At 35.8% G+C, this 12,342-nt stretch overlaps 1 protein-coding gene across 8 annotated transcripts in view; it reads right to left on the reverse strand.

The window, feature by feature from the left end:
- DOP1A (DOP1 leucine zipper like protein A) overlaps positions 1 to 12,342 on the reverse strand; it is a 64,498-nt gene that overhangs the window by 38,878 nt on the left and 13,278 nt on the right. For 6 of the 8 annotated variants that reach the window (XM_057412525.1, XM_057412518.1, XM_057412522.1 and 3 more), the window contains exons 3-9: positions 10,921 to 11,102; positions 8,963 to 9,133; positions 7,174 to 7,363; positions 6,486 to 6,584; positions 5,237 to 5,336; positions 3,843 to 3,952; positions 1,405 to 1,513 (exon numbers count right to left, since the gene is read on the reverse strand). In XM_057412525.1, the coding sequence (XP_057268508.1) occupies positions 1,405 to 1,513; positions 3,843 to 3,952; positions 5,237 to 5,336; positions 6,486 to 6,584; positions 7,174 to 7,363; positions 8,963 to 9,133; positions 10,921 to 11,102 (961 nt within the window). The remainder of the gene's footprint in view (positions 1 to 1,404; positions 1,514 to 3,842; positions 3,953 to 5,236; positions 5,337 to 6,485; positions 6,585 to 7,173; positions 7,364 to 8,962; positions 9,134 to 10,920; positions 11,103 to 12,342) is intronic. The other 2 variants (XM_057412524.1, XM_057412520.1) reach the window with 1 other exon arrangement.

Raw genomic sequence — 12,342 nt, forward strand, 5'->3', positions numbered from 1 at the left:
CGTCTTCGGAGGATTATTAGCTCAGCAACATGTAAACATGACTACGTGTATTCCTGAACAAAGGTAGCTTTCAAATGGTTTCAAATGCCCACCCATAAACTAGCTTATGCTGTTATATGGAAAATATACTCAACTATTTAAATGCAAATATGAGGTAAAATACTTTGAACATCTTCTATAATACAAGCTGAAATATGTTTAGCATCTTCCCTCCTTTTAATCTGAGGCAGGTTTTCTTTAATTGCAAATATAGTCTGCAAGATACTTTTTTGAAATAGCACCTCCTTCTGATTTGAGCTAAATCTCAAGTTTGAAGAAAGAAAAATAATTTGAAAGGAGTTCACAAAGTAATTCTGCTTGAAATATCCTTTGCTATTCCATGCCTTCTCCTAGCACCACTGTGCTGCTTTAAGTGAAAGTGAACTGGGTTAAGTAGAAATCCTACCAGCTTCTTCCATTTCAGTTTGCTGAAAGAACCCTCATAGCTCTGCTTCCTTCATGAAATCCTAATGAACAGACTGCCTCTGAAAATTTAAACTGACCCCTAGGAATCACAAATTACCAGGAAGATGAGAAATTACAACATTTTTTTCTTTGGGGTTTGTCTTAACCATTTCCTTTCACGTACTCTTTCAATTGTTACATTTTTATGCTCTTATTATCCTGCCTCCAAATGTTAGAATAGACTTCAAAAATTATTTTGATTTTTTTCATTCACCTTCAGAACTGTCATTCCAAAGAGAAATGCAAAATATCCAACACTTAACAGCTGCAAATACTTTTGCATCATCTACTTTTATCCCATAGTCCTCTGCACACACCTGCTAAAAAGTGCATTTAAATGCTTTTAGGTATGGAAGGCAGGGAGGGGGAACACCACACAAAAAACAACCCACAACAACAACAACAAAAAAACAAACAAAAACCAGCACATCAAAACCCACAGCACAACAACAACCCCTCCCAAACCGCCCACAAAATAATTAAAGAAAATCTTCTGAAGATAAAGTTTTCTGGTTGATATCTCTCGTCTCAATGTATGTATTAGAAGAAAGAGCAGATTATTCCCCCAAAGCAACAGCTGACATTTAAAATAGTGAAAGCCACTATTCAATTAAAGAAATGGAAAAGATCCAATCTGCATTTCTTAAAACATGCAGTCAGTTCTCCCCATGATTTTAACTTAAAATTTCCTCTGCTGAAAGTAGAAGAAATTGCATTAGGTAAAATCTAATGAATACAGTAACTACAAAACATACACAAAGATTGGAAGATCTAAGAAAACTAGCTAATCTGCTAGTACTAAGAATACAGGTTTTTCAATTTGACCAACAAGACAGAAAAAAATCTCAAAGCAAAACCATGTAAAACAAGCTAAAGACTAGAAGTTAATATGAAAATTACCTAGTTCAGGCTTATCCAGCAAACTGATAAGAATTCGAAAAGGCTTTAAGTCTTGCATTAATGTGCTTTCTTCTCCATGCCCATTAACATGTAATATTCCAACCATTGCCTGCAAAGAGCAAAAACATATCAGGAAAGTAAAGCCCAAACCAGAAAACAATTTTTAAAAGAAACATGCAATAAAAGCTATGCATTAAGGGAAAATTCTCAGTGGGGAGACCACTATTTCATCTCACTGCAGCTCATTCCATGCTTAAATATTCTCTCAACTTTGCCTGAGAGTATATTTCATATTTCTGTAGAACAGAACATGATATCATGTATATAGTGAAAGTCAAAATAAGATATAAACAGATACCAACTCAAAGTTTTCTAAGAATAAAAGAGAAGACATAAAAAGTGATAAAGAAATTGTTTGAGAAGGTAAGGCATGTAGGTATTAAGGGCTTAATAAATAATAATCTGCCCATCTGGGATCTACCAAAGTCTTGGTTTAAGCCCAGTCGGCCACGCAGCCTCTCGCTCACTCCCCACCCTTCCTCCCCCACCCCGCTTCTGGAGGGATGGGGAGGAGAATCGAAAGAATGTAACTCCCACGTGTTGAGAAAAGAACAGCCCAGTAACTAAGGTATAACACAAATCACTGCTGCTGCCATCAATAATAATAATGATAAGGGAAATAACAAAGGAAGAGAATACAACCGTTCACCACCTGCCGACTGATACGCAGCCCGGCCTGAGCAGTGATCTATGTGGCAGAAAACTTTCTTGACTAAGTTGACTAGATAGTAATGTCAACTTCAAAACAAATAGGAACACTGAGTTTCTACACAGAAGCAGTTTAGGGAATGACCTACAAAATTTAAAAAATGCCAAACAAAACTGCCACAGATTCTGCTTAGCTTTCTCTCTGTGGCTGGCTTCACAAACAAAACTAGTTTGTCTATTTCCCAGCTTCTAAAAAAGTAGGACAAAGAAGAGAGACTGGAAAGAAGGGGCAGGAAAACAGGTTTGACCTTGCTACAAACCAAGTATTATCAGTCAGGATTACCCTGCTTTATTGAATATGCCGGTAGAAGGTCAGAATTTTCAGTACACTGTATCAAATGAGTAAGATAGGTTGGACTGCAGAAAAGAACACACAGACTGATAGAGAAGGCAGAAAGAAGCAATACTTTCAAATCTTCCAAAAGACAGCAAATGATTTTAGAAGGCATATGCAATTTGTAGAGCAAGTCACTGACTTTAATGTCTGTAAAAACTTTGAAAGCAAAAACCAAGTGAATTATCCTTGTTATAAAAGTTGGACACTCTCCATTCTACTGCAGCAGCAGTGCCTGCTACCAAAAAGAGAAAAATAATCAAATGGACTATATCAACTCTATACCACTGCTAATCTTTCCAGCCAGAAAAGCTCTGACAACACTGATTAAGCTAGAAAGTGCATCAGATTTAAAAAGAAGACTGCAACCTACTGACAAATGTCTAAATTTTCCTAGAAGCTCACCACATTTTGTACAGAAGGTACAAGTAAAATTGTATCCATTCAAGCCTGTCTAGACTTGGATAAGTTCTGAACCATCAGCCACGGGAGGCAGAAGGGTGACAAAACAAGGGTGAGAGTGCACCAAGGAGGTCCTTACTGCACTGGAATTCTGCAGTCTCTTCCTCATCAGCAGAAAAGCAGATCTCATTACCTTAAGATAAAACTGAAAGTGCTAGCTTTGTGCTAGATATCAGCTTTAAGTTGTGATGAGCTAAATATTCTTATGTCAGCTATTAATACTGGAATCCCCATTTATTCCTATATACAGCACCACAATTCTGACTGAATATCAGAGAAATCCTGACCTTATTAATTTGCCTTAATGATAAAACGTCTTCCTGATTTCAAGGTCAGATTCACAGCATCTTGAAAGCCATCTGTATGCTTTAATTAATGTGAGAGGAGGAGCACAGTTCTTGAGGCCAGGTGATCCCAGCTCACTTAGTAAGGCTTTAGAGGTCAAACAGGATGACTGCCAATCTGCTCAACTATTCTGACTGCCAATGGACAGCAGAAAAGACATTCCCCTTGCCTAGAGGTAAGGAAGATCTTTCTTACTCAGACCTTCTGATAAAATTTTTCTGAATTCCAAGAGACAGAGGAGTTTCCAGGCTGCAGTGTTCTGGGCTCACAATCAAATATGTTCCTTGTGTGCTACATATTCACTGTGGAAGAGGAGAGAGAGAAATCTAGTATCTGTCCTGATCATACTATTATTCTAAAGAAATCCCATGTCTCCATTTTTCCTCTGACAAGATTCTAGAAGCGTAGGACATAATACCACAAAAAGACAGAAAATATATGGTCACACTGAAAAGGGAAGTCAAAAGATAAAGATTGACTAGCATCCATTTATGAAGATATATGCCACAATAAAAGATTGTATAGATACCTGGACTAACATCTCCTTAGAGAAGGTGTTGAAATAGTAAGTGGCATGCTCCTCGGGATTGCTGTGCCTTGTACTTCTGGGTCCTATAAGGGCACCATTGTTATCAAAACCTTCAAGCAAAGAACAAGACAAGGCAAATAAATATTTGTCTCTTAATTTTTTGCCAGTTTCTTTAAATTAGAAATCAACACGCTAGAGTTGATAACTTACCAAAAGAAGTCCAAGTAATGTGGGCAAGAGAAAGATGATTTTACAGAGTTTAATACAGGAAACTAAGTGATACCTCCATGCAAACAGTTTGCACACAAATTACAACCTTTAGTTTTATGCAACATTATTAACCTAATTACTATTTATACAAAAGAAATAAATGCTAGCATTGCACAAACCACATAGTCCTAGAGTATCTTTCAAAGAAACCCTGTCCAACAGAAGTATTTCAATATTATGGGAACACAAACTTCAGTACTTTAAAGAGATAATAAGCAAAACACTCTGACATGACTAAGGTGCTTAGAGAGAATATCAGTCATATTACACAAAACAATTTTTTTTTTTTTGAAACTAAATGAAGGAGATAGGTCTTTGTTTTGAAAGTTTGTATCTTTTCTTTTACCAACTAAATCTTTTATTCTACAAAAAAAAAGGCTTAAAGAAAAAAATTAAAAAGAAGAAAATCAAGAAGTTGGTCAGGATATGACCCGATTCCAAAGAAGTGTTTTCCACAGTTTTTGTCCTGAAGTAACAAAACTTTGAAATAATGTTCTAGTCACATGGAAAACAGAAGAGATTGGCCATTCTTTAATCCGAACACGCAAATCTCTAAGACAGTTTAAAATTTGCATGCTCAAGCCTCCATCAATGTAATATCAACGTTTTTCAACATTCTTTTGTGTTCTATTCTGTTGTGTTCCAACTGCCACTTACACTCTATAATGGCTGTTCTCTATTTTTTGCCATTTTAAGTTTCCAGTGAGACAAAGGTTGCTTTTCAATGTCCATTTACACAGGCCTAGTGCACCAGGCCCTAACCCCTGAATGTGGCCCACAATTGCTGCTATAGAAAAAATTTATCAAGATAAATTTATCAAGATAAACCTGGTTTTGGTTGGGACAGAGTTCATTTTCTTCCCAGTAGCTGGTACAGTTCTGTGTTTTGTTTATTTGGGTTTTGAGTGGGTTGTTGTTTTATATTTTTGACATTTATACAACAGGAAAGAGTTAACGTTCTTCATCTTTTACATCCATGGAGAGAGACAGTGCCTCTCTTTATGATACAAATTAAGTACTGTATTTTTCCAATAATCTTTCCCTGCAACATGTTAAAATACTGCTAATGAACATACAATACTTCCTCAACTTTTATTGAAAAATGAAATGAAATACAAACCCACCTAGAAGCCATGCATAAAGCCTTCGGTTGAGTGACATATCTCTGCGCAGCACTACATGAAGGGCTGCTGACAAAATTCTTATCATGTCTGGACGTGTTGCCTGAAGATGTTAGAAACACGATTAAATTTGATTATATTTAACTATGAAAAGTAATGTATGCTAGCAGCTATGTTATCTATGCTAGCAGCTTAATGTACACCAAAATGTAGTCAATTTCATGTTCTGACACTTCTGAATCCAGAATAGTACAAGAAAACACGCTTGCTCTTAAGATACCAAAATACAACTATCATTTGGAACAGAAACATTGCAATAGCATGCACCTTTTATGAACAGCAAAAAATCCTTGACTCCATTGACAGCTCATTTTCGTTATGACACATTTCATTTTGTTCATTAGGCAAAAGCCTTTGAAGCAAATTCAACTAAAATCCAATGTAAACAAAAAATCTGAAAATTTTTTAATACCTTTCAATCTGTTATCATTTTAAATGTTTATGTAAATCTTAGTATTAAAAAAATACCTGTGTTGATAATTTCATCATTCTAGCACCTGAACAGAGACATAAATATTGCTATAGTAACTGATAGATGTGAATGAACCACTTTAAAAAGCAGGAACACGGCTCTTTTTACAGGAAAAAGCAGATATTCCATAATTTCTAACAAGACAAGAATCAACTTTATGTAAGTCTTCCTTCAGAAGTAAAACGAAACGTGAATAACTTAGAAACAGGAAGTGGCTAACAAAAAATGCAGGGGGAACAAAAAAAAAAAAACACCTAGAATTTGTGAGGTCTATCTCCCACTACTGCTAGCTGAGAGCTAACTACTTACCTAAAAGCAAGAATAATTTTCAGTTGTCTAGTGCTCTGAATCACTCATGATAAGAGAATTAACTTTTGCTGTTTTGGAACACTGGGAATTTGAAATTTGCACATGAACATGTAATTTGTTTTCTCATCAAATTACAGCAAATTAAAAGCTTATGCATAGATTAAACATCATAATTTATATTGGATTTGTGTATACAGAAGTTAAAGTTAAATCCAAGGTTAACACATTAAGTTAAAAAGCAGAAGGAAGATATCCTGACATAAGAATAGCCAAATCTATCAGAGAAACTCTTACATGTGACTCTCAATCTTGGAGAAAATCATTAACAAAGACCAACTAATACTGCTACTGACTTAAGAATTGGAGTATACTTAGGAGTTTGCCAATTCATCTCTCATGTTAATAACCTACCTGGCTCATGTGGAAAGGAAAACAGAAAAGGATAAGGTCCAGCGTGCTCCTCTGCACCAAAACACTGGTATCTTGCACTGATGTGCTAACTGCTTCCACCTGAAGTAACAGCAGACACCCCCCCCCAAAAAATATTTAGTTATTGTATTATTTTAAGAAGGTAGATAAAAGAGAAGACTCACAAAATAAGAACAGCTGTTTATAAATAGTGATATGTGCAAAATGAAGTTATTCTAAAATTTTGAATAATGAAACAAGATAAAAAAATAAAGTTTCACCACTGAGGAAACATATAATCAACATAAATTCCATGAACTATAAAAACACTGAACTTTTGCTTTTTTTATATTACCAATGAATACCTTAAGTTTAAAAGACAAAGTAACACTTTTTAAAAAAACAAACAAACAAACAAACAAAACATACAACAAAACTGAACCACTTTTAATTGAAGTGTGTCATGAATGGCAAATTTTATACAAAACCTAATCAGCTCTGAAACATTAACTCATCTTTGCAATTTTTATCATGCACAAGTACTTGAGCTTAACTGGAGCTATAATAAATGTGCATTTTTATCTCTTCAAAGGCTATGTTCAAAAATACAGAAAACATAATAATATACTTTAGGGGGGTTTAAATATCAGTAAGTAAGACCCATATCTTCATTGTTCTAACAGAACATTACCATTAATTCAATGTCACTGCCAATTATGTAGAGTTGATCCTCCATTGAAAGCTTCCTGTTCAAATGGGAGAGGACATAGGTGATGCCAGGCAAGCGAACTGCAGGGCTTGTAAGGAGACTACCCCAGAGAGCACTGTAGAACGCTGACTGATCCACAGCAGAGGCAACCTTCTCCAACAGTGTGTTCGTTCTGCAGTAAAATCAAGTCAACTGAATCAGGGCATGTATCGCAGCCCTTGCCCCAGCCTCCAATTTTTATAAGTGCAAAAATTAATTGTTACAGGAAGGTCAAAGCTTTCTTTATGAGAGGCCAAAAGAAGCCTTACTTATAACCTTATAATGTAGCCTGAACAGTATGATCCAACTAAAAAGCCTATGGGACAACCTGGCTTGCAAAATGCTTCCGCCTGCCCACGGTTTCTCCTTATGTACTTCTATTCAAAGAGCCAAATAACTTCCTCATCTGCTACTTAAAGCCAAATGTTGCTACAGACAGAGGTTTCAGAGAGACAGCAGGAAAGCACAGCTACTGAAAAAAAAAAAAGATTCAAGCAAATGACCTTTCATTCTTTGCACTAAGCACCACTGGCAATAACAGGGCACAAAAATACCACAATTCTTTTGGCACAAGCAATCCCTTCCCCTGTTCTTATTTCTTCCCACTCATGTGACAACACCTCTACATGCTATGGCAGGCCCCAGGAGGCAAGCTGAGTAGCCCTTGTTCCCTGCTACAATGATGCCAACTACACTGCTGTATCTACCTACACAGAAATAGAAAAAGACAACATTAAATTGCTCTTCACATGCAAAGTCATGAAAATTCTAGCTTTTGAAGTTGGAAATATCAAGAATATGTAAGTGTGTGAACAATTTCAAAAAATCATAGCCTTGAAGTGTAACTTCATCCTTTAATATGTTAAGATTCTATTCCAGCGCTCCAGATACCACAGTCAAGATACCTAGCAAGCCTAAGCCCCAGCTGAGATAAGAGCTAATACCTCCCAGGCCTCTCTGCTAGCAAAGGAGTAATAACCTTTATAGGTGGATTAGATACATGTATTACTGCTGTCTCTTACATACTTAATGATTATTTAGATATCTTAACAAGTAAATCTTAATGACGGAAGTTTTGTTTGCCATCTTAAATTCAGTTAAGGTAAGTATTTTAGACCAGGAATAATACAGCAGCATTTCGAGGAAATCCATGGAAAAGAATCAAAGATGCTTGTTCCTAACACATTATGTATCCCAATCCGTAACAAGAAAACCTCTTCAGATCATTGAGTCCAACTGTTAACCTAGCACTGCCAAGTCCACCACTAAACCATGTCCCTAGGTATCATATCTACATGTCTTTTAAATACGTGTGGGGTGGTGACTCCACTACTCCCCTGGGCAGCCTGTTCCAATGCTTGACAAAACTTTTTGTCAAGAAATTTTTCCTAATACCTACCTAAACCTCCCCTGGCACAACCTGAGGCCATTTCCTCTTGTCCTATTGCTTGTTACTTGGGAGACCAACATATAACACTAAGTCTACTTAATGTCAATTCCTTTTCAATAGCAAGAACAACTAACAGTTAATTTGTCATTAATGTTAAGAATCTTCTCTCACACTATTCCATTGCAATTAATATGACTGGATGAAGTTAAACACCAACTATCTTAAAAAATAAAATAAAACCATATACAAGTTTTTGATGAAAAGTTGCAGAAAAGAACCAAACAAAACCAAAAAATCCCCAACAAATCAAGCATATCGCCTTATTAAGTTATCTAACCTTACCTTTCGTAATATTCTGACCCCTCCTCTAACCCAGGCAGAATTCCAGTTAACAGTCCTTGCAGTCCTGGTTTCAATGTTTTCCCCAAAGGGAGGTAATAAATCTCATACAGACTCAATAATGTTGGCTTGACAGACATAGCAGCATTGGCAAGAAGTGGAAATAGTCCAGAACTGTGAAAAATAAAATGTATCTTTTTTAAGAAGCTTCTCATGTGAGACAATTTAATTATACCTTAAGAATGTTGCCGACTTAAATTTAACAAACTAACAATAAACCCACTAGTTATGATGTAGCATTTAAAGGATTGAAAACATGGGACTTACGTTTACAATGTTTGTTGAACATGGTATATTTACCATGAATGTAAATGAAACTTCATGAAAATTACAAATGTGATCAGCTAAGCAGAAGCTACCTACACACTAAGAACATCTTTGAAATTGTAACTAAATATCATAAACTAGTACAAAGAGTACCAATAACCAAAGACATGTGAACACAACTGTAGATTTCAAAATCACTGAGAAAGCAGGTCAGAAGACTCCAACATATGAAGAAAAATGAAAGAAGAGTAAAAAAAAAAAAAATAAAAAATAAAAGTTTGAGCCCAGGGTCTTAAAATATACACCTACAAATCTGTAACTCACCGAAAAAAAAACAAACCAAAATCTTTGTGGACACATCACAATGTTATCCATGTGGAAGGGAGGGGATATCGTTTTAAAGTACCAAAAATGTTTATAACAACAATTTTTGCTTTTATCTATCCACTATCCAGAACAACTACTGTTTTGTCATTGTCGACGGGTTTCTTTCTTCTGCAGAAAATGTCTTTTTGTTCTGTAACCAGTACACTACCCTACAGTGTTTCTTTGTAAGGCGCTTACTCATCCTTCAAGATTTGATGTTCAGACACTGTCACTCTGCTTTCATGAAAATACTGGAATCTTTGATAACGCCTTAATGTGAATGTCAGTCTTCTTCCAAGCAGCAGTAACAATGGCTTTTAGTTACATTACACTAGGTAGCATTTTGCACTATCCTAGAACTTATGTTAACAAGATACTGCAGCTACTGAATCACTGCACAAGCCAAAAATGTAAGCTACAAATTCATGGTATCTTTCAAAGCACGGAAACACAGAAATTCCCCCTTCCCAAACTGTAACTATATATAAACATCTTGACAGTGCAAGATAGAACAGCTGATGTTAAGGCATACAATTTATCTCCAAGCATTAACACACCCCTTTGCTATCTGAACAGAAAAGCAGAGCTCTATTTTATTCCGCTGTTTCTCAAACTGATGAAATTCTAATCTCTAGGGATAGCTAAAGATGAAGAACCATGTGTGACCGCACATATGCACACACCCTTCTATGCATTATATATTAAATAGCCTAAATGTCTTGCCCTCCCCATGCACTCAAAGGTCTTTAGGAATCGGTATATTTTCACTACATTTACCTTTCAAGGTTATCCTTCCTTTTAGTATCATCGGTTCTAGAGGCTGAGAAAAATTTTCTACTTGCACCCCATTCTAGCAAAATAGACAACCTTTTGATTGCTTGGAAGAGAAAGTTTCTTTCAGTAAACCATATTCAAATTCTTTCCAATACCACTTAAAACAGAAAAATGAAATGTGAATACATCTGAATAAGCATTAACACTTCCATTACTTTACATATATGCACAAAACTTCATTTATTTCAATGAAGATATAATAAACTCTGGGTTTTCTAGTTCTAAAATTGGTTCCTAACATAAGTTTAGGGGATATGTTTATCTTTCAATATACAATATTTGTGAGACAAGTACTACACAAGCACCAGTTAACATGAGGGAAGGAAACTGATGGATTCTTGCTGCATAACAAAACAACATTATTAATATAAAATGCATGAAACCAAAAACATCTCAACTATGCATTTGAAATGGATTTGTTTAAATTATTGTACCTGTAGAGGAAAAGATCTTTGGCCAAACGCTTGGGTCCAATGATTTTGAAAATGATCTCGTATGTTTCAAGTGCCTTCCGATGAACCCCTCCCGGTAAAGCTGGATGAAGACATTGTGCCAAGCGCTTGCCTACAGTCAGCTTTTTTGGTACTACCTGGTACTTTGCGTTGTTCTGTAGTACCTAATAAATCAACAAATTAAGAAAAACCACACATTTATAAATTAGTTCCTGAACATGGTCAGTAAGTCACAACATATGCCTAGGTTACAACACAAGAGAAAAAAAAAACAGAACACACACTTTTAAGATGTACCATGCAGATTTCTCTTTGCAATGCCTTTCACTTGCATACTTGCTATAGATGTATTACCAAGCATTTAAAACTTCACTTGCAATAGGCTCCTTACAGCTTGTCCATTTCATTTTACTCATTCATTTTATTCATTATTTTGAAGACAAAAATTATGATCTCCCTTTGTTAAAATCAATTACCAGCAGCTCTCAGAAAACTACAAAACTGTGGGTGGTCAATCTGGGATAACTTTAAGAAGTCATCATAGAGTGAGACAAGAAATGTTACAATAAAAAAAAAATTAAAGAAATGAGAGTTTATTCAAAGCAATTGTGCCACTGGCATTGCCAAATGTACTATCATTCTTGATTTTCCACAACATTTAGAGGGTAGAACTTAAATGCTTCAGAGCTGTAATTTTCTATGCCAAATTCTGCAAAGCTTCACACTGGCAAAATATATGTGGTAAAGCGTACTCTCTGACCCTGACTAGAGATCCCTAGAAATACATAGAACTGATTAGAACAAGGTTTTTTCCAGTGGTGAGGCACTGAAACAGGCTGCCCAAAGATGTGAAAGCTCCATCCCTGGCAGTGTTCGAGGCCAGGTTGGAGAGAGCCTTGGGCGACATGATCTAGTGTGAGGTGTTCCTGCCCATGGCAGGGGTGGGTTGAAGCTAGATGATCTTGAGGTTCTTTCCTACCCTAACCATTTTATGATTCTAGGATATCAGGATCTGTATTTATTTGTAAACTGCGCTTAAAGACCGCAATGAGATTACACATTCAATTTATTAACTGTTAAAATGAATCAGAACAATAACATTATCTGGTCAATTAATGATTTGAACCCCATTTTATTATTCATGCTTTGTAAAAATACTGCTGAAATTAATCCTGGCTACTATTTTTCACATTATTTCAATAATACTGATTTAGAAGTAAATATTAGTGATGAAAAAGATGCTGCATTTATTTCCACTGAAAATGTAAATACCTTTTCCCTTTACTTACAGTTACAAAGGGTTCAACTGTCTCAGAAAGGCATTTGTTTGCTCCTTAGACATACACAACATTTGATTCACGCTAAAATATCTGCAAGAGTCTTGGACTGCTAGAACCTTGCACT

Source organism: Pezoporus wallicus, unplaced genomic scaffold (assembly GCF_028554395.1).
Source record: "Pezoporus wallicus isolate ANWC-B61680 ecotype Strahan unplaced genomic scaffold, APGP_CSIRO_Pwel_v1 contig_4788, whole genome shotgun sequence".
Taxonomy (NCBI): Eukaryota; Metazoa; Chordata; class Aves; order Psittaciformes; family Psittacidae; genus Pezoporus; species Pezoporus wallicus.